The sequence below is a fragment of the Magnolia sinica genome, chromosome 5, assembly GCF_029962835.1.
Source record: "Magnolia sinica isolate HGM2019 chromosome 5, MsV1, whole genome shotgun sequence".
NCBI lineage: Eukaryota > Viridiplantae > Streptophyta > Magnoliopsida > Magnoliales > Magnoliaceae > Magnolia > Magnolia sinica.
This window is the reverse complement of record NC_080577.1, coordinates 107,846,166-107,869,809: the sequence shown is the minus strand read 5'-3', so window position 1 is coordinate 107,869,809 and position 23,644 is coordinate 107,846,166. Positions and strand designations below refer to the sequence as shown.

The 23,644-nt window shown below is 42.8% G+C and overlaps 1 protein-coding gene across 1 annotated transcript; it reads right to left on the bottom strand.

Annotated features, from left to right (window-relative positions):
* Window positions 1-9,069: 9,069 nt before the first annotated feature.
* LOC131246623 (ADP,ATP carrier protein 3, mitochondrial-like) lies at window positions 9,070-23,644 on the bottom strand. Its single transcript, XM_058246931.1, has 4 exons — window positions 23,486-23,644; window positions 10,300-10,804; window positions 9,803-10,174; window positions 9,070-9,711 (listed from the first exon to the last, which is right to left on the bottom strand). The coding sequence occupies exons 2-4, from the start codon at window positions 10,780-10,782 to the stop codon at window positions 9,415-9,417; spliced, it is 1,152 nt and encodes a 383-aa protein (XP_058102914.1). The 5' UTR covers window positions 10,783-10,804; window positions 23,486-23,644; the 3' UTR covers window positions 9,070-9,414.

The following is a 23,644-nucleotide window of genomic DNA, read 5'->3' as shown; positions in this document are numbered from 1 at the left end:
CTTTTGCTATTTCTTTCTAGCTCTTTCTAAAGTTACTACTTTATATGGTAAAAAATTCTTGTATTATGAACTCATTAGGCCTTCCTAGGTCATATTTTAATAATTATAAACTTGTAGTATTTTATCACTTAGTTTTTCACGTCATAGAGGGATCTCTCTAAAGCATACCTCATGAGTTACTTCAATTGCAAGCAATATCTACAACATGCTTGTTATTTATACAAGAATTTTTTTTTAAAAAGAAGTTAAATATGTCTTAAGTACAAATATTTTATCATTTATATTGCACATGGATGCACTCAATTACCTATCTCATGATATAATACACATATCTTTCTGTGCACCGCCTTAAGGCTCACTATTTTAGGACATTTTACCGTACCATGTACTTTAAAATTATTTTTTAATCCAAACAATTTAAAACTCAAGTTTGGCGAGCCATATCAATCAATTCTTTTGATTGGAGAGTAGATCATATATTACGAATTCTTGTCCCCTAAGCAACTTGATCAACTGCCAACTCATTATGATCCACCTAAAACGCTTACATATTGATGAATCAAAATAATTAAGCCTTCGCTATAAAAACCTAAATCCTCTCAAGTCCAAAGATAATCACATCAGGTATGAGAAGCACAAATTAATAACGGTAGTAAAATTAGCTCGACTTTGCAAATCGAATCAAAGTGTACACATACGCACGCCTACAAAAACTCACCGCAGCTCAACAATCACACCATTCATAGTCACCTACGAAAATTCTTAACTTATCCATTAGCCATGATAATACTCCAGTTCTAGGAAGAACTGGATAAGTTAAGCCTCACAATGTATTTTGTCCAGAAATCACCGTACTTCATTTCCTAAAAATATTGCAACTTCACTTAAATCTCGTAAACAAATCCATCCCAATTATATTCATTCCATAAAAATATTAGAACTTGGATGAAATCTTGTAAACAAATCCATCTCAATTATATTCATTCCATAAAAATATTAAAACTTAGATTAAATCTTGTAAACAAATCCATCCCAATTTATTAGACTAAATTGGGATGTAGAAAGCATCAATGGCATAAAATACTTAATTTATTAGACTAAACCGCTTGGATTACTAAACCATGGGTTCATTTGCTTGCACTTATACAAACTGCTAATGACGTCCACTCCACCTTTGATTAAAAAAGGGCCAAGTGATATCTCTCTTAATGGTTTTGAATGGAATCTCTTTAGAAAGAAGATCACTTGTCTTCTCTCTCTCTGTCACTCTCTTTCTTTTAGTATGGGGGCCATATTTAATTTTAACTGTTGGATCACTTAACAATGGGCAGCTTTTTACAGTTAAAAAATAATAATACTAATAAAAGAAAATTTTAAAATCGAAACCTTAAGATATGCTGATGAGGTAGGAAAGAGAGTAGGCATGGTTCCACGTACCTCTTTGAGTTTAAAATGCCATAGAAAAATACTAACTTATGCATCTTTAGTGATACATGCTTTTAAAATAACTGCATGGTGTTAGCTTTCCATGGTTTAGGTGGTCACAGATATTGACGGTAGGGGCAATGGACACGTGGCAATCTAAGAATGGAGGCATGATTCAATGTCCTGGCACATGCTAGTGTCAGCACACATGTGATCTGGACCATTCATCATGTGGGGTACAAGATGAACATGCCCCAGCCCAAGAATCAGGTTGGTTCGCTCATGGGGTGGGCCAGATATGCACATTGAATGAGATTTCTGTTAATTTTCTTTTCTAACCATCCATTTTTCTTGCAAGGAATTGTGTGATACACATGGCTAGCGTATTTGCACGGTACATCATATTTGCAGTTATGGCAAGTGGGGGCCACGGTTTGTTAATCCTGACCATTGGTCTGCTGTTTCCCACCGTAGATGGACTATGCCTCAAAAATCTCCCTCCGTGGGACAATCTTAACCTTTGATTTAAGGCAACTAAAGTTTGAATACTAGTGGTAGGGATTTTTCAAATTTGTAGCAGATTGTGGAGGAATTATCCATCTACATTTAGATGCAACAAACCAATGGTCTGGATACAACCATGGGCTCCACCATGTAATCCCTCTTTTCTTGGAGGGGTATTACCATGGTTAAAGACTAGCAGGGTTGGACGGACTCGTCCGGTGTTGAGTCGAGTTGACTCACCCAAGTGAGGGCGAGTTGGCAATGAATCATTGGGGTGACTCATGATATCGAACCAGATCAGGTCAAATTGAGTCCGAGTCAACTTGGGTGAGTCAAGTCTTAAAACCGTGTGCCCTAGTGTTAGCAATGGGCGAGCTGGCCTTCGTGGTGGCCCAACTTGGCTTCCTAAATTTGAACTGAGGTCTACGAAGACCATCACATGAGACGTAGACATGATGTGATTTGATTTGTGATGTGCGGTTGTTAGAGATGAGGCACATGCAAAGCATATATGAAAGTTGTTCGGTCGAGTACATAATCAAACTCTATCACTGACAATTGCACATGGCCCAGTCTAATACCACCACGTTAGGTCATTAGAAATATCCACGTGATTTGGTTGCTAGGCCTTACGCCTATGTATTTCTAGAACCTTAGACATTGTCTTCAATGATTTGCTAAACCTACACACATTCACATGTTCCAACGTGGTAGACAGGTGTAATATCTCATATGTCCATTACTGTGGAAATGGACCGATCCTGCTAGGAGCACTGGAGCATTTCTCAATAGATATTTGAAAATAATATAGTTTAAAAAAAGGGTCAGATTAGGTCCGGTAACTCAAAATCAATCAATGGAACTGAAGACCCCTCTCATTATCTAAGGGTGGCAATGGGCCAGGAGCCCGGCCTGGACCGGGTAGCTCGGCTCTGTGGGGGCAGGGTTTGGGTCCCCCCAAATTGGCCTGAGGGTTGGGCCCAGGCTTGAAATGTTGGCCCGGTCTCCGGCTGGGTTCAAACAAATGATGAACAGCCTCATAGGGCCTGCGGCGCAATCCAATTCTTAAGTGAGCCATCATTATATATAAAGAATTATTAGTTTAAAGACACTTATCCATGGTTCCCATTCGATTAGAAGCCTTTGATTATTTCACTCCTTTTCTTATAGGGCAAGTTCTGCCCTATAGAGCCAAGGTCAGACCTGTGGCCTTTTTAATCTGTTTAGAGCCAAGGTGGGGCCAAGGCCAGGTCTGATGGAAAGGATACCTAGAAAGAGCCAAGGTCAGACCTGAGGCCCTTTTAATCCGTTTAAAGCCAAGGTGGGGCCAAGGCCAGGGCTCAAGAAACCAAGGCCAGGTCCGATGGAAAGGATACCTAGAAAAAAAAAGTCTTACATTGAACTATTTCAAACCTTTGATTATTTCACTCGTTTAAAGGCTTGGACCAAGGTCTTATAGCCAGTTCAGGGCCTCGCCCGAGCTTGGGAAAGTAGGACCCTCATCCAGCCAATTGCCCCCCCTTATTCTCTTTTCTTTATGCTCATTTTTTGGGAGATAATTGAAACACCTTCTATTTTCTAGTTTGAATTATTACAAGTTCTCACTTTGGTTTATGGAGTAGTTGCAAATTCCCCGACATCTCATAAGTATTAGTTGTAGGTGCATGGACCAACCATAAATCATCTAACCTTTCCATAATGATCATCCCATCATGAAAGTGGGAAGCTCCAAAAACCAAACTGATTCAAACTTGATTTTCCAAGCATCCAAACTAACTCTAAAAGTCCAAGGGTATTTTTATCACTTGGTTCAGATTTCTTTGAAGGCTTTAGCACAGGTGAGGATCTTGCAATAATCAGATGGTAACTGGGTGTAGATTGTCTTTTTCTATAATTTTATGTTGGGATTTGTACCACAGAATCAAACAGATATGGATCTGGGATAGCAATACAAGAGAACACAAAGATTTAATGTGGAAAACCCTTTCGGGAAAAAACCACGGCACAAAGCGATAGAATTCCTTTATGAAAATAGAAATTACAAAGAGAAAGGACCTACCCGATTCGAACAACTTCGAATCTCACCCTTGCCACACCCTTTAGAAACCCTAAAACCCTTTTAGAAACCCTTGAAATACCTTTAGGAAGCCTTAACATACCTGAGAATGGCCCTAGGAACTCCTATTTATAGATGGAGAAAACCCACTTACGCACCTCCCTAGAAACCATTTCAAATTTACGCAGTCTGCGCATAAACTGCGCACCGTCTGCATAACCCTGGACTAGTCGAGCTTGGGCTTCGATTGGTTGAAAGTGTAAGCCTATCACTCGACTGGTTGAGCATCCCAGAAATCTCAAACACATCGTTGCTGTACTTCGAGTTGATTCGTCTTTGACTAGTTGAGCCAGTCCCTCGACTGGTCGAGTAATACGGATCGGACAGATTTAAGACATCTGTTTTGACAATAATCTCCACCATGTCTTTAATCTTCAACCGTGTAGTTTCTTAGTCTATTTTCTTATTTCTGCATCACATCATAGCTTCTCGTGCACACTCCATCCTCCTTTTATGTCATCACTAAGCCCAGAAAAGTTGCACAGAACTTAAACTTCTCTATAGGAACGACCTTGGTAATCATATCTTCCGGATTTATGCTGGTGTGAATCTTCTCTAGAATTACGCCTCCTTCCACAAGCACCTGTCGGATAACATGAACATCCAACTAATTGTGCCACCCATTAGTACAAACGAGTAACTTGAAGTCGACTTCCTGAAATCCACACTGCTTAAGTAATTTGAATCCACATACCTTACCACCTTTGTTCTTGTCTTCTCAAAAGATAAGACGTAGTCCTTCGTACCTCGAATGTATCGAAGTAACCATCTCATCACCATCCAATGTTGCTAGCTGGGGTATTTCCCTACAACACCGATTGCCTGTGAAATAACCGGTCTAATACAGACCATGACATGCACTGCCAACCACATTCGAATAAAGCTTATGAGACATATTTTGCTTTTCCTCATCTGTTTTGGGACATGTCCTAAGGAAAACTTGAGGAAAGACGCTTAAGGAACGATCTTCAGCTTTGCCTGGTCTATCACATCCTTGATCAATACCTACACAAGGTATTCTACCCGTTTTCCACTCATCACCCGACCGTATTCGAATATGATGGTAGCCGCTCCTTAGGTCCAATTTAGAGAATATTTTTGCACCCTCTAGCATGTCCAGCATATTGTCCAACCGTGGTATAGGAAACATGTATTTTATAGTGATTTTGTTGATGGCTCGGCTGTCGACACACATGCACCAACTCCCATCTTTCTTTGGAGTTAATAGAGCTGGTACAACACATGGACTCATGCTCTCTCGAATAAGATCCTTACGGATCAATTCCTCTACTTGTCTCTGCAGAATCTCGCACTCATTCGGACTCATTCGATAATGGAGACGATTAGGTGAACTGGACCCAGGGACAAAGTCGATATGGTGTTGGATATCCCGCATGGGGGGTAACCCATCGGGAAGGTCATCGGGCCAGATTTCTTTGAATTCATGTAGCAGGGGCCTTAGTCTTTTGGGGATGTTGGTAGGCTCGAGTTCTTTCCCTTTTATAATCAATGTATTAAGTCTGTACTGTTTCCTTAGATTCTTCCACGAAGTCCCGTATGGTTAAGAAAAAACGGCCATTCACTTTAGAAATTTCAGGTGGTCCCTTTGGATCCATATGGGCCAATATGATCTTCCGGCCGTCCTTGACGAAGATATATATATATATATTATCTTGCCCTTTATGAGTGGCGTCACGGTCAGATTGCCAGGGCCGATCGAGTAGTATGTGACATGCTTCCAAGTCAACCACATCGCATACTACTTCATCCTTATAATTTTGCCAATTGAAATGGATATGGTGCACCGTTCAGTTACCTTTGTTTCGCTGACTTTCTTGATCCAACCGATTGTATATGGAGAGGGATGACGCTCCGTTTTCAATTGCAATTTTTCCACCATGACCTTGGAGACGATGTTCTCGCTGCTCCCACTGTCAATGATTACGTCACAAACCTTTCGATTCACCGTACACCTAGTACAGAAGATGTTATACCACTGTGGATGCCCTTCTTTTCTTGGCGCATATAATAGTCGCCTCACGACGAGCGACTCGCCGTGATCTTGCTGAATCCAACCTGAATCATCTGCCTTGTCCTCGGTGGTATGCTCCTGTTCTTCAATATCTAGATCTTCATAAGCGTTATCAGCACTACCATCATTGATGGCGAGGTTTGTCACTTTTCGCTGGGGACAAGTATTTGATAGGTGGCCTAGTTGGCCACAACGATAGCAGTTATCGAGCCTTGGCCGAGCATAGGAGTTCGGGATTCTACTTGAACTAGCAGTAGTCGATACGCCCCTTTGGGGTCTAGCTTGCCCGCTTCCCTAATCTCGATTCTCAAACGTAGGAGGTTGAGTGCGTGCTCTTAAAGGCTCCTTCCCCTTAGGCTGTGCAGTTCCCTGGGCAGACCTGCCACAGGGATCCTTGCAGTAGGATAGGTCCGTGTGTTAGGACGTTCAAGTTGCGTTTCTGCCCGAGTAGCCAACTTGATCGCATCATTCATTGTCCATACGGACTGCATCTGGACCCAATCCTGGATAGCCATACACAATCCACCGTTGAATCGGGCGACTTGCTGTGATTTAGTCTCGACCAAATCGTTACGCGCCGCCAGACAGTAAAATTCTTCTGCGTATTCCCTCACTGACCGACTACCCTGTCGACAATTTTGGTATTGTTGAAATAATACCTGATTGTAATCGCTAAGGAGGAATTAGGCACGTAGTAGTTGCTTCATCTGCTGCCAGGTACGGATTGGTGCTTTCGTCTGCCTGGTTCGCGCGAGTTGCAGTTGTTCCCACCAAGCTGAAGCTCCTCCTTTCAACTTGTAAGCCACAAGCTTGACTTTCTTTGCTCCAGGGATGTCCATATAGTCGAAAAATCGTTCAACTTCAGAAAGCCAATCGAGGAAATCCTCAATGTATAGTTGACCATTGAAGCTAGGAATATCAACCATCATCTTGAATTCTCGATCCGTTCGATCTACTCGATCGCCGCCATGTCTGGGGTGTTGGAAGATTATGTCGTCGATATCCTCCTCATTGGAGCCCCCTTTCTTAAGAATGACCCTTGGATGCACTGCCGGTACTATCCTGCGATCAGGGCGATTAATTGGGGGTAGAGGATTGCCACCAGGAACACGGAGTTGCCTTAGATTTTCTGTCAAGAGATCCGCTATGCGGTTGATGGAAGCCTGCAACCCTTGCATGACTTGCTGATTCTCTCGTTGCGCTACTTCGAAAGCTGCCGCCGTTAAAGGTAAATTCTCTTGAGCATCGCCCATGGGATTGTTGCCCGACCCGTCGTTAGAAACCGTCAATCCGAGGAGAAACCTCACTCTGATACCAAATTGACGCAGGGGAGGACGTGAGGTCGAGCACCGTCTTCCTCAAGAGGATAACTATTCCGAATCCACGAAACTTCTCTGGACTCCTCACAGAGACTTCTCGAATCCACGAGGAAAGAAAGCAAAAAATAGAAATAAATTCTAATAAATTCCAAATTGATTAATGACTGAGTAAAAACGAGTTCACAACTCTTTAAATAGGGGTACCAAGTAATGGGAAAGAAATCAGAATCAAACTACAACTCAAACTCCTAGAATCCGCGGCTTACTATAAATAGTAAACTTACTATTTATAGACGGTCGTGATGTCTGCTAGTGCACAAGGTGTTCGGCCAAAAATAGTGTCCTATTTGGCTTCACCAAACCGTTCTCCTAATTATTCTAAGCTCTTTTCACGTTGGGCGCAACTCCTAGAGCCCGACGGATGAAGAGTTATAATCAAACTAAAACTTACTATTTATAATAAAAACAAAATTAAAACAGGAAAATGACCGTCGATCAAGGGATTTTTCGCAATTCCGGGCTGCGCAACCTGACGTAGCTGGGTTGATTGGCTAAAGTAGCTCGTTCTACCCCAAAATCATATATTTTACGTCAGATAACTCATTCCGGATTGCGAGATACGCCCGATCTAAGGTCCGATGGTCCGGATCACTTTTGTCGTTGACCGGGCCTTTTCTGATCCATCTTGGCCATGAAACTGTCCGTGACGACCCGCTCTACATCAAACCGCCAGCATGGTTCATCAAGGCTAGCTTGTGCAATTAAAGCTTCTGACAACCACATCCAGCTTATGGGCATTGCAGACCACTGGATATTTGATGACCTACAGCCACCAGCCAAGAGACTTCCAACAGGTATGGTGTATAAATAGGCTTTCTTATATGCATGGCTCAGGAAACATCAATACATTAAACATGAACAATTATACTATAAAAAGCTAAGCAGATCCTATCTGGAACCTACCAAACCCGACTAGACCAGGTTATAAACAGGTCCAATTAAAATTATACAAGATCCACTGGGTAAACCATAGGTTCACATACACGTTAAAAGCTCTATAGATGACCTGAGGATGCATATCACAACATTCAGGTCAAGCAACCAACATCAAAATCTTGCATAGGGTTTTTACCTGATCAATCACTGGACGATTTATCCAGGCTCCACAAACACATGTTTATGGACCCAATCTCAGCTGTATACAACAAACTGATCGAGGAATGGGGGGCCCATCAGCTCCACACACCCACATACAACTGAGGCATCAAGATGCAAATACATGATCAAACAAACACTCACATGAGCAACCCTTCTACTTCCAACAAACCAATCATAATACCATATTATGAAAAATATAAATCTATGATCCCAGCATTCATATGAATAATGGGGGACCAAGACACAGATTGATAATGCCCCCCTAAAACATCTTTTATGAAAACAGCAATAGCCCACATTCATCAGAAGAATAGCCAAAATTTCAGTGGATGGCTATTATCTAATGAGGGAAACCTTTGGGGCATGCTCCTGCCACAGAGCCACCACTGACAATCAGGATCAGTTGATCGCAAGCTCCACATAGTTAGGAACTTAGGACCAGATGACATCACATATTTCTGCAGTCTTGCCAAATGGCCAATGCAATAAAGTGATAACACTATAATAGAAACAACAAAAAAACAGTATCTGGATACAACTTAGTCCCCAAATCCAACAAAAACGATGCTAGGATAACAACATGATGCCATATAAAATTATTCTCTTCCCAAAAAAACGAACTGAAGACTACACAGCAGCCATAACAATGGAATGCTGCAACCATGTAGTATCAGATTCTGAGTACCTACCACTACTGCACTTTGGAATCAGGAAAACCAAAACCATACAGGAGTTTCAGTTTGGCAGAAAAAAATATATCCGCTGCTCAAATTATTCAAAACTAGAAGGGGAGAAAACAAAATTACCTTTGTCCTTGTTCATCATCATCACTCCTGTAATTTTAATCTGCCTAATGGTAGTTAGCCGCCGCCAGATCCGTACTTCTTCCCTAAGACTATCAGCTGCAGCTTGTCATAACCAGCAAGCACACCAGCACCTGCGACCGCACGCAGGATGTTTGCACCAGCGCCCTTGAAGAGGGACTTAGCCCCCTCGTTCTTGAGGATCTGGTTGAATGCATCCAAGGAGCTCTTGTACTTGACAGCTTCGCCAGAGGTCATCATCATCCTTCTACGGACTGTATCGATCGGGTAGGATGCCAACCCAGCACCAATGGTGATTCCCCATCCCAACAGGAAACTCGCAAGGAAGCTATCCTGCAACCACCAATCACAATATCATATCATCAGCAACTGTCTGCAATTCCGTAAAACACAATCACTATCTATATTCTCCATTACTACTAACCTGCAACTGACCGGTCAACACAACCGGCTTCAGAGAATCATACATTCCAAAATATAGCCCACGATACACGATGATGCCAACGCATGAGATGTTAAATCCACGGTAAAGCCCAGCAATGCCATCAGACTTCAAAGTTTTCCTGTAGACATCGATCAGGCCGTTGAACTGCCTTTCCCCACCCTTCTTGGCAGCCTTAGCATCATTTGCCAGACGGGTTCGAGCATAATCAAGGGAGTAGACAAAAAGGAGGGAAGAAGCTCCGGCCGCACCTCCAGAAGCCAAGTTCCCAGCAAACCATTTCCAGTAGCCGTCCCTATCCTTCTTGAAGTTGAAAAGCCGCTTGAAGTAATCTTTAAAAGCAAAGTTCAAGGCCTGGTATACATTACATCTTGAAAGCATTATGAATAATTCAACGCACATGACAACATGAGAAAGCAAAAGGGCAGAAATGATGAAAGCTGGAGTAATGTTTTCTGGACATGATTGGAATAACTAACCTGGGTGGGAAAGTAACGGATGACATTGGCAGTATTTCCTCTCCATAATGCGAGGAAGCCTTCATCCTTGATCGTTCTGGCAAAGCAGTCCCCAATTCCCTTGTAGGGCTCTGAGAGCCGACCGGCCTTGATCATTTCATCCTGATTCTGGATCAAGAGCTTCACACGCTCAATTGGAGCAGCTGCAGTTTTCGAGACGGCAGCAGAAACTCCTCCCATGAGGAAATCAATAAGGAAACCTTTAGCACCTTTCTCTGAGGGTGCCTGGACAAACACAGGTGAAGAGATGAGTGAAAGGCCATTAACCCCATTGCCTTGGCGAGCCTGGAACAGGGGACTCTGAAGGCCTCCATTAACATATGCTCTGGACAGACTATGGATGCTAGCATTCCTGGCCTGCAAGGTGGGAGAGAGCCTAGAGCAGAGGGAAGATTGCCCGTTTATCTTTTGAATTATAGATGGATGATGTGTTCCATCCGCCATTTTTACTACTCACTGCGGTGACCTGCATGAAAACAAATAACAGGTATGAGAAAAGCAGACAAGGTAAATCAGTACAAGCAATAGTAGGTACATGGGGACACACATTCGATCAATATACAAACTGGAATGTCTCTAATGCCAAAAAGAAAGCAAAAACTAAAAAACAGAAGAAACCACTAAATCTCAGATCAACTTAGGATTATGGTTCTTTTAAGAGGTTATGTTACATTACTTTTACTCTAGAAAAATATCACATCCTTTAACAGCACAGACATCACTCATCAAATCAAGGAATCAAAATTCAGAATAGGTGTTGTTAGTCGGAGGACAAAAAATGGAACGTCTCGTTTGGAGTCCATCCGCCCATGCAACTAGGTTGGGGCATATGCATGTTCAGAGAGGAGACTTGTTTGGTACTCCACTCTGAAATGGAGTCAACTCAGTACCAGATTATTCTTTAACAAACCAAATATTCAAAAATATGAAGAGAATGTGGTAGCTTATTTCATTGTCAAATCTTGCATTATAAGAGTTCAACATGATGTATATCCTCCTTAAGAACCATTTCCCAAATCTTCCATAATACAGATAAATGAAGCAAATGGACAAAATGATGGAGGGAAACTGGCATTTTAAGCAGTGCAATAATGATGCTAGAAAATCAAGAGGCTGTATCGATTCCATTGGTCAGAACAATAAAAGAAAGCTAGGTGCTATTTCAAGAGTCCATCAGTGACACCAGAAAAGTTAGGGCTACAAAACATATTAGGTAAGTTCATGCGACACAAATCAAAGAACATGATGAAAAAAAACTGGGATCCACGTATAGGTTCCATTTTACACAGCAACAAGATACCTGCTTTGAATGTCAAGATAGATAGTCATTACAACTCATCTATAGGGCTGATTGGCACCTTGTATTTGAGTGAATTTTTGGAGATTTTGCCCCAAATCCATTGTTTCGCGCCATTTATTTGGATGTAAATGGAATCGGAGGTATTTGAAATGCACACTTTTAGTGAGTTTTGAAATCTCATGTTTTTGTTGTGATTCGGGTGTAATCATAGTGAAAAGCCTTTTTGGCTCCCTTTTTAAAGCTAGGCTACTAATTCATTGTATATGTGGCATGCGGATGATACCCCAAAACAGTCCGATTAATGGCTGCAACTCCAAAATCACATGTTTGATCCGAACCATCCAAATGTTGGCCATCTAAATGGACGGTTTAAAAACATTGATGAGACGGTTGTTTGTGATCCTTGTTTACTAGAGTTAGGGGTGTACACGAACCAAGCTAGCTCGGTTGGATCGCTCGACTGGATTCGAACCTGAGTTCGAACCGAGTCAAGCTGATTTTTGGAGCTCGAAAACGAGTTCGAGCTTGCCCCAGCTCGACTCGACTCAGATCGAATCCAGCTCGAACTCAGCTCGACTTGACTCGACTCGGTGCAGGGGTATATATACCCTTTTATTTTATTTTATTTTTAAAAAAAAACCTACTACTCTCTACTACTCCTCACGGCCGGCGCCCCTAAACCCTAACCCATTTCATTTGCCCGGCGCCCCTAATCTCTAACCCCTCTTCTAGTTTTCCTCCCTCTCTCTCTCTAGCCTCTCCCTCCTCTCTCAGGCACTCACCTCGGTCTTCCTCCCTTCGATATTGATGTTGATCGCCAAGTGTTTGATGAAATGACCCAACGAAGTGTGGCTGGTGGCAAGGAAGGAATGTACATGAAACAAATACCCATTTTTTCTTGGTTTTTATGTTGCTTAGAAGGTGTTTGATAAAATACTTGTAAAACCATTACCACCATTTTACAAACAGTGGGATTTTGAAGGTGACAGTCCAGGTGTTTGTGGAAATGCTGCACAGGCGAACCCGACTCAATCTTGGCTCGAACTGGCCCGAGACGCCGACCGAACCAAGTCGGGCTGGCCAGTCAGGCTCGAAGACCAAGCCGAGTTCGAGCTAAGGTTAGCTAGTGGTCGAGCCGAGTCGAGCTGAGGCCAACTCGACTCGGTTCGACTTGATGTACACCCCTAACCAGAGTATGTATTTCAATGGCTTATTACAATCATTCTATAAAATATCACATATGTATACACCAAGTTGGGTTATTAAATCTTATTTAGTTTATCAAATTTAGGTCTTGTTAATATACTAAAAAATTCCAATGCATTCCAAATACAAGCTCCCAAACAGGAGGTTTGGATTCCAACACATTCCAATTACAAGATGCCGAACACAACTGAGGATTCAGAATCGCCTTGATTACAGGGTAAATGTGTTTTGGATTCCAATACATTCCATACAAGCCCCCAAATAAGCCCTAAGGCATTACTAGAACAGATAAGACATGCAATCTGCCCTGAACTCTCCAGAACTCAATCCTAACCATTTCAGCTATCTATATTGGCAGTCTTAGCTTTTTAGTGAGGACAATTGAATAAGATTGCCACTGAGCATATCATTTAATGGACTGTGTTGTTCCTATGCTTATCAATTAACAATTTTGTAAGTGTCATCTGACATAAAACAATAAATCGGGAAAATGACGCATTCGCAAAAGAAAACAACAGTGGTGATTTCCACAAATAACATTGTAAATTCACATGAATATATAAGGGTGTACATCAAGTCGACCCAAGTCAAGCTGGCCTCAGCTCGACTCGGCTCGGCCACTAGCTTACCTCAACTCGAACTCAGCTCGGCTCGGCTCAGTCCTCGAGCCTGGCTGGCCAACTCAGCTCAGTTCGGTCAACAGCTCGAACTCGTTCGAGCTGAGTTCGCCTGTGCAGCATTTCCACAAACACCTGGACCGCACCTTAAAAAACCCACTGTATGTAAAACAGCAGCAAAGGTTTTTCAAGTATTTTATCAAACACCTTCTAGGTAACATAAAAATCAAGAAAAAAAGGATATTTGCTTCATATGCATACCTTCCTTGCCACTAGCCACACGTCGTTGAGTCATTTCATCAAACACTTAGTGAGCAACATCAATATCAAAGTAACCGAGTCATCGAACTGGTTCAATCCAAGTTCGATTCGAGCTGGGTTCGATCCGAGTCGAGTCGAGCTGGGGCCAACTTGAACTTGGCTCGAACTCATTTTCGAGCTCAAAAATCAGCTTGAACTAAGTCGAATCGGGCTTTTTCGAGTCGAGAGAGCTAACCGAGCTAGCTCGGTTTGTGTACACCTCTATGCATATATTAATCTTAAATGTTCCCATGATTACCTTTCTGGAAAGAATAACACATGAAGTCGACAATTTTGTAGGGTTCATTCTCATTCATGTGAAATATTTTGTTAAAGATGCAAGTGGGATGAAGATTTAAAATTGTTGTATTGGGTAATGGATCATTCACCACCGATATGGTCCCATACTCCATATTTCCCTGTATTTGGCAGTTTCAGGGACAATACAGCCATATTGTTATTGGCCAATACTGGTAATGAGACGACAAATCATCTGACAGAATAAATTGATCCAAAAAGATATACAAGCGGCATAAGCTGTAACCTTTAAATAAAGTAATCGATCTACACCTCTAAAACAATCAAATCTAGAACAAACTGCAACCAAACAATCAGATCTAGTTTCTTTTCTGTGTATTTCTAAACAACAATTCCTAGCACATTTAAATGCGTCACCAAACTAAAGAATACATCAATGAGTAGCCAATCAAGATGGATTCATAAGAATTTCCAAGCTAACAATACTTCTAGTCAGGGTTTTAATTATCGACAATATCGACTGATATATCCCACGATATATCTTGTATCCCACCTATGCAACACAAAACAAACAAGTAGCGGGATATATCTCACATGTTTGATCCAGTGAGCATTTTCAAATTTCGATCCTTTTTTCTTTAAATCATGTTAAATCAATGTCAAATTGTTACAAATCCATGATTTTTCATGAAAAATCATGGATTGTGAGCTTCGATTTTGAGATTTGGTGGAGATGGCCAAGTTGTGGAAAATTGAAAAAAAAATCAAAAATTTCCAATTTCTCGCAAATCAATTGCAATCTTTGTATCCAAACATAAAATTAAACATGTACGTATCCTGATCTAGTGATTCTTCTTTTGCTTTTGAATGTATATATTGTGTTTCCACACGTCTTCTTACATTTATAAATTATATGAATAGACTTCGAATATATTTGCATCAATTCAGTTAGACTGCATAGATTAGGACGCCATACAAAGAAAACCTATTATGTCCAATTGTTTTTGGTAAATTTTTGATTTGTAAGTGTGTATTGATGTCTTTTTTAAAATCACTGAAGTTTCATTGAAAAATCGACCAATTTCCCAATGTTTCCGCATGTTTACAAAACAGTGACATATTACACAATACAACCAAAATATCCCATGTGATAACCAATATGTGTGTGTGTGTGTGTGTGTGTGTGTGTGTGTGTATATATATATATATATATCCCAAGGTGTGATACATAACACACAATACTGATACTTTGAACATTGCTTATAGTCATAGAACTACAAATCCTACTTGCAAGCACCCATAAAAAGCAGACCCATAACTTTTGTAAGACCCTAACCCAAGTGTGCATGTCATTCCTTTAGGTCTCGCGGCTGGTCACGCCCCAGACTCGGTGACCGTACTCACAAGGAACTCGATAGCCGGTTCCGGTCACAACAGCCTCCGTAGTACCCCATTCTCGGCTCCTGAGACAGGTTCCGATCCTGGGATCCTACAAGGAGGATTTCTATAACATAAATCCGATTCAATCGAGCATACCCAAGAACATAACAAGTAAATATCAGAAAGTAACTATAGGAACGCATTACAAAATCCACTAGAAATTTAAACTTTTACAGTTACATAAGGCTCAAAAGGAAATACATAAGGTAAGGAAGAGAAAAGACTACAACGGGCCCTCAGCACGCTCCAATCCAATACTCCATCGCTACTGCGCCAACCTAGGATCACCGGCACGCATCAATCGTGCATAAACTTATAGGAAGCTTAGAGGGTGGTGAAGGTGTGTGACAATGGTGCTCAGAAGAAGATAGGGGAGAATGTAGCAAGAAACATGAATGATACTAGCCGTACCGAGGCTAAGCTATGAATGCAGTAAGCCGTACCCAGGGCTATGCAATGCAATACATGAGTACTGGGCGTCATACCAAGGCAATGCAACATAAGGCTTACACAACCGATGCCAATGCAATGCGAAGTAATGCCAGTCCTCATATCCAATCTACACATCAAGTACAGTTCCATCATAAGGAATCCACCGGGGTCAAGTACACTGCAGGATGACTGCCGCTTTTCAGACCCGCACAGTCAAACGAGCGTAGGAGACCTCACTACCCCCTGTGGACAGTCAATCACTAGCGAGGCTCAACGGTAGCGAACCCATTCACGAGTTGGTCAAACTCAGCCTAGCTATTGCCCTCTTACATCAAGCGGGTAAGGCTACACCCCCTCCCAACCGACCACGCTACAGTGGGAGTCACGACCTAATGATATAAGGCACTCGTGTTTTCCACTCGGTCTCGGCGTTGAGGCATCTCCGCGGTACCGTGGAAGTTTAGGGGCTTTCACCCAGGGACATCCTATGCGCCCCAAATGCTCAAGTATCATTTCCGGTGTCCATACACAGCCATCCACAATATATCTGTGAAGACTACGACCCTGATGAAGCAAGGGCGAATATCCACGTGTTATGCAATGCCAGATGCATGAATCACATAATCAACCATGCATCAATCCTAAGCATCCAACATGCTCAAGAGGGGATACTACATCCCTCGGGGAAGCTAACATATAATGCCCAATGACACAACTATGACCACACACACACTGTTAACCAAGTATACAATGATGTACATGGGTCATGAAGATGATTCTAGACGCGCCATGCGGCGATGTACAATGTAGTACACTCCTACTATCCAAGAAAGGACCAAGTCTAGGTACTTAGATGAATTTCCATAAGGAATCAACCTCTAGTGGGGGCCCATTTACCTGGGGTAGCCCACGAGAATAAGCATACAAGCTACAGGCCTAAATAATATAGAGACGGGCCTAGCAAGAGTCTAAGGTGGGCATTCAACCACACTTAAATACAAGCGGGCCTAGAGGGGTTCATAATGGGGACATTCAACCACCATTTCCCAAAAGGCATAACCAACCATAATCCATATAGCTACAAGGCCCATATCCAAACCACATACATAAGCCCCACATAAAGGCATAAGAAAAGGATCCAATACTACCTTCAACAACATGGGCACAAAGAGGGGAATCAAGGCCCAAGGGCCATAGGATCCATGCATTTAGTTGAACTTAATGGGTAGCCCATGTACACACATTCATGGCCCAAAACAAGTTTAAGTTGGGAGGATTGGGCCCCACTACATCAGCCCAATAATTAACAATTTAAGTGAGCAACCAAGGGCCCAATACCACACTTATCTCAGCCCATAAGTCCATCAAAATGGTGGAAGTCAACCCAAACACATAGCTAACCAAGTTGGGACATTCCAGCCCAATCTGGGCCCACTAGGAACTCCCAAAATCTGGTCTAAGTTTGGATCCTACAAATGATCATCAATGGTGACCCAAACAAGCATTAATTAAGTCCAAGAAAATACTAAATTATGAGGGAACAACAAGTACCCAATTCCCTCAATGTGGTGGGCCCCTCATCCAATAAAAATTCAGCAATATACATGTACATTTAATGCCCATAACTGGACTTTCAGTCCACCAAATTTCCTGGGCCTATTGAGGCCCAGAAACTTGTCAAAGTGTGAGGGAATTAATCCCATAAGGGCTAACACTTCTTATAGGGGGCCCCCACCAGATGGAGGGGATTTGTCAGTTCAACATGAGTGGGCCTACTGCTGGAACACAAGCCCAGCAGCAGCCCAAGGCATGGGCGTCCCAAGAGTGGGATGGTCCAAGGCCATGGACGACCTGGCCAAATACACATCAAGGTGGGCTCCACACGCCCCAATGGTGGGCCACACAGGGGACGTCCACCTAGGGTGGACCCACCCACATGGGCCCCACAAAAACAGAGGGACTACAAGGATGGAAAACATACATCATGGTGGGCCTAGGCTAGGGACGGCCAGCATGGCTGGACGTCCAGTCATGCTCGCTGGTTGGCCCCACAACCATGGCCTCAAAGGCCTCTAAAACATCACAAGGAGGGCCTCACAATCATGCACAAAAGCCCCAATGGGCTGGGCCTAATTACTGCTACAAACATGGAGAGGACAGCAAGGTAGAAAAATTCAGCAATGTACATGTTGCTATCCTAAATTTGGGAGTGGGTCCAGGGCCTCTATAATTCTTGAAATTGAAGGTCGAGGTCCCTCATCATGTCTACAACAAGATGGAACCCAGAAAGATGGTCCACCTTCATCAAAATAATTTTTGAATTAAGGTTTTCTTGAGGTAATGGATTGCACGGCAGAAAAATCTGGCAGTCCATCATGTTAGCCCACCCTTTTGGAGTCTCAAATGGGGTCAGTTGGGGCTAAATTTTGGTATGCTCATAGGTGGGATATACACCTTCAAGAATCATATATTATATGGTATCAATCACTCTATCAAAAGTCCAAAAATCAGGCCCCAAGATGACCCAAAAATCTGTCCAGACAATTCTGGACAACAACATATATCTGATTTAAATAAATTTATAAACACTATTTAAAAGGGGATTTAATCCCATAAAATCATGGTTTAGTCCACCCTAGTGGGTCCCACAAACTTCCAGACCATCCCCACCATAAAAACACCTTTGCATGTACCTCATTTAGGAGGATTTTGGGGCCACACGTCCAAGGCTGGACTACCATGGGCGTCCTCCCACTTTGGACGGTCTGGATTTTGTTGGTCCACAAGGTGGGCTACACACTCATGATCAAAGATGAATTAACAAGAAAAGAAGAAGAATACAGCCACAAGGGAGGGGTCTCCACCTCATTGAGGCCCTTCCCTTCATCATACATGCATACACATTCCATTATCACAATATACACAAGATCAAAGGGGCTATCTACTTAGGATCTATGGTGGAGATTCAAAGATCAAGGGTTTAGATGACCTAAAGATCTCTGATCAAAGGAAGAAAAATCATGAAGGAATCCATGGAGAATGGTCCCTTGCATGCAACATGCATGCAATGTAGGATGGGCTACAAGGCACATCGATGGAGACTTGGGGCCACCATCATTACTTGATGGGTCCCACGAGGGACCATTCTCCATGGATTCCTTCATGCTTTTTCTTCCTTTGATCAGAGATCTTTGAGTCATCTAAACCCTTGATCTTTGAATCTCCACCATAGATCCCAAGTAGATTGCCCTTTTAATTTTGTAGAACTTGTGTATATTATGATAATGGAATGTGTATGGATGTATGATGAAGGGAAGGGCCTCAATGAGGTAGAGACCCTTCCCTTGTGGCCATATTCTTCTTCTTTTCTTGTTAATTCATCCCTGATCACGAGTGTGGCCCACCTTGTGGACCAACAAAATCCAGACCGTCCAAAGTGGGAGGACGCCCATGGTAGTCCACCCTTGGACATGTGGCCCCAAAATCCTCCTAAATGGGGTACATGCAAAGGTGTTTTTATGGTGGGGATGGTCTGGAAGTTTGTGGGGCCCACTAGGATGGACCAAACCATGATTTTATGGGATTAAATCCCCTTGTAAATAGTGTTTATAAATTTATTTAAATCAGATATATGTTGCTGTCCAAAATTGTCTAGACAGATTTTTGGACTTTTGATAGGGTGATTGATACCATATAATATATGATTCTTGATGGTGTATCCCACCTATGAGCATACCAAATTTCAGCCCCAACCGACCCCATTTGAGACTCCAAGAGGGTGGGCCAACATGATGGACTGCTAAAATTTTCTACTATGCAGTCCAACAACATTACCTCAAGAAAACCTTAATTCAAAAATTATTTTGATGAAGGTGGACTATCTTTCTGGGTTCCATCTTGTTGTAGACATCATAAGGGACCTCGGCCCTCAATTTCAAGAATTATAGAGGCCCTGGACCTACTACCAAATTTAGGACAGCAGCACGTACATTGCTGATTTTTTCTATCTTGCTGTCCTCTCTATGTTTGTAGCAGTAATTAGGCCTAGCCCATTGGGGCTTTTGTGCATGATTGTGGGGCCCACCTTGTGATGTTTTAGAAGCCTTTGAGGCTATGGTTGTGGGGCCAACTAGCTGGACTAGCAAGCATGACTGGATGTCCAGCCATGCTGGCCGTCCCTAGCCTAGGCCCACCATGATGTATGTTTTCCATCCTTGTAGTCCCTCTGTTTTTGTGGGGCCCATGTGGGTGGGTCCACCCTAGGTGGACGTCCCCTGTGTGGCCCACCATTGGGGCATGTGGAGCCCACCTTTATGTGTATTTGGCCAGGTTGTCCATGGCCTTAGACCGTCCCACCCTTGGGATGCCCATGCCTTGGGCTGCTGCTGGGCTTGTGTTCCAGCAGTAGGCCCACTTATGTTGAACTGACAAATCCCCTCCATCTAGTGGGGGCCCCCTATAAGAAGTGTTAGCCCTTATGGGATTAATTCCCTCACACTTTGACAAGTTTTTGGGCCTCAATAGGCCCAGGAAATTAGGTGGACTGAAAGTCCAGCTATGGGCATTAAATGTACATGTATATTGTTGAATTTTTATTGGATGAGGGGCCCACCACATTGAGGAAATTGGGTACTTGTTGCTCCCTCATAATTTAGTATTTTCTTGGACTTAATTAATGCTTGTTTGGGTTACCATTGATGATCATTTGTAGAATCCAAACTTAGACCAGATTTTAGGAGTTCGTAGTGGGCCCAGATTGGGCTGGAATGTCCCAACTTGGTTAGCTATATGTTTGGGCTGACTTCCACCATTTTGATGGACTTATGGGCTGAGATAAGGGTGGTATTGGGCCCTTGATTGCCCACTTAAATTGCTAATTATTGGGCTAATATAGTGGGGCCCATTTCACCCAACTTAGACATATTTTTGGGCCATGATTTTGTGCTCATGGGATGCCCATTCAGTCCAACTAAATGCACGTATTTGATGGCCATTGGAACTTGGGCTTTGAGCCTTGATTCCCTTTCTTTGGCCCATGTTGTTATGGATGGATTGGACTCATAGTTCTTAATGCTTTATATGGAACTTATGTATATGGATTGGATGTGGACCTTGGGCCTTGTAGCCTATGGTTTGTGGTTGGATGCCTTGGGGCAATGGTGGTTGAATGTCCCCATTTGGACCCCTCTAGGCCCGTTTGTATCTAAGTGTGGTTGAATGCCCACCTCAGTCTTTCGCTAAGCCCATCTCTATATTATTTAGGCCCGTAGTTTGTATGCTTAGTCTCATGGGCTACCCAGGTAAATGGCCCCCTACTAGAGGTTATATATTCTTTATGAGGAATTGGTTAAGTACCTAGACCCTTCATGGTAAGGTAGAGAGTACATCTTCTCATTCACCTCATTGACACCCCTATTCATCTTCATGGCCCACTCCTATACGCATCATATGGATGCTTGGTTGAGATATGATTAGCCATGGTTGTGCCATTGTGTAGGACATGTTGGTATCTCCCCGAGTGATGGAGTTTTCCCCTCTTAAGCACAATGGATGCTTGGGATTGATGCATGAGTGATTGTGTGATTCATGCATCTGACATTGCGTAGCATGTGGATATCCGCCCTTGCTTTATCAGGGTCGTAGCCTCCACAGGTATATCGTGGATGGCCGTGTGTGGATGCCGGAAATGATACTTGAGCATTTAGGGCGCATAAGATGTCCCTGGGTGAAAGCTCCTAAACTTCCATGGTATCGAGGAGACGCCCCAACGCCGAGACCGAGTGGAAAACATGAGCTTACGAGTGCCTCACCATTAGGCCGCGACTCCCACTATAGCGCGATCGGTTGGGATAGGGTGTGGCCTTACCCGCCTAATGTAAGAGGGCAATAGCTAGGCTGAGTTTGACCAGCTCGTGAATGTGTCCGCTACCGTCGAGCCTTACTGGTGATTGGTTGTCCACAGGCGGGTAGTGAGGTCTCCTACGCTCGTTTGACTGTGCAAGTCTGAAAAGCGACAGTCATCCTGCAGCGTACTTGACCCTGATGGATTCCTTATGATGGAACTGTACTTGATATGTGGATTGGATATGAGGACTGACATTACTTCACATTGCATTGGCATCGGCTGTATAAGCCTTATGTTGCATCGCCTTGGTATGGCGCCCAGTACTCATGTATTGCATTGCATAGCCCTGGGTACGGCTTATTGCATTCATAACTTAGCCACGGTACAGCTAGTATCATTTATGTTTCCTGCTGCATTCTCCCTTATCTTCTTCTGAGCACCATTGTCACACACCTTCACCACCCTCTAAGCTTTCTATAAGCTTATATACGATTGATGCGTGCAGGTGATCCTAGGTCGGCTCAGTAGCAGAGGAGCATTGGTTTGGAGCATGCTGAGGACCTGTTGCAGACTTTTCTCTTCCTTTCTCACCTTATGTATTTCCTTTTGAGCCTTATATACCTATAAAGTTTTAATTCTTAGTGGATTTTGCAATGTGTTTCCTGTGGTTATATTCCTGAGATTTACTTGCTATGATCTTGGGTATGCTCGATTTGGATTAGATTCATGCTATGAAATCCACCTTATGGGATCCCAGGATCGGAATCTGTACTAGGAGCCGAGAATGGGGTACTACGGAGGTTGTTGCGGCCGAAACCGGCTATCGGGTTCCTTGTGAGTCCGGTCACCGAGTCCGGTGCATGACAACTTTATTATCACGGAAAAAAAGACTCACATTTACAAAATCAAATACCTATTATGCGTTTGGTGCGCCAAATATCATGAAATATCATGATATTTCAGGATTAATAAGTCTAATTCAGTACAAAATATCATGAAGTTCATGACATTTGTTGCAAGCAAATGCACCCTTATGCAAAGCATGAAAAAATCTAGCTCCACTAACCTCATTAAACTACACAATAGTCCATTCCAAAGGCATTCCTAACCAGGATCGATTCCTTGCAGAGCTAGAAACGCAACCAAATGAGGCACTCCCCATTGGAATTCTATCCCTGCTCGAAATCAGGAAAAAGAGCGAATAAGAACAGTTCAAATCCAATTCTCACCCATCCCACTTGTGATCTGGGCAAAGACATCTACCAAAAAAAACGGGAGAAATCTCAAAACCAAATCCTCCAACCAAATGACACAACATCAATCTGCCCAATCTCACCACCTCACAAGAAGCATCTGAATACAGTACTGTGTAAAATCAGATCTAGAAAGATACAAACAAGCTCAGCGAAGCCAATCTCTCTCCAAAGCAATCAGATCTACGAGAAACATAAACCGATATCATAAAACGAGTAACAGATCTACAAAAAGAACATCAGGGAGGAATATCATAGATCTCAATACACAGTACCAGATCCAAAACAAATCCAAAACAACCGGAAAAAAAAAAAAAAAACATCAGAAATAAAATTCATAGCCACGATCTGCACTGAATGGTAGAATAAAACGTAAAACAGCAACAAAAACCCTTGATTTGCAAGAGGAATGATCGAAACCCTAGATTACAAAAGTAATGATGGAAACCCTAGATTCACGAAAAGGGGAGGGAAGAACAGCAGCTCTCTCACTGACCTTTGGGAAGGCCGCCGAAAAACCCTCACAGTCTCTCCTCCTGCTTGTGGGAAGACTGAAATCCTGGAGAAATCAAAGAGAGACGGCCCTAGTCAGAGATACCGGTTTTTATAGGGAGGAGATGGGAGACGAACGGCTGGGATGAACTGATCAGGTGCT

Excerpts from the sequence above, each read along its gene's own strand:
- LOC131246623 (XM_058246931.1), bottom strand. The coding sequence starts at position 10,782 with ATGGCGGATGGAACACATCATCCATCTATAATTCAAAAGATAAACGGG. Across the intron at positions 10,175-10,299 it reads TCCGTTACTTTCCCACCCAG|GCCTTGAACTTTGCTTTTAA; the intron begins GTTAGTTATTCC and ends AATGTATACCAG. Across the intron at positions 9,712-9,802 it reads TGTTGACCGGTCAGTTGCAG|GATAGCTTCCTTGCGAGTTT; the intron begins GTTAGTAGTAAT and ends TGGTGGTTGCAG.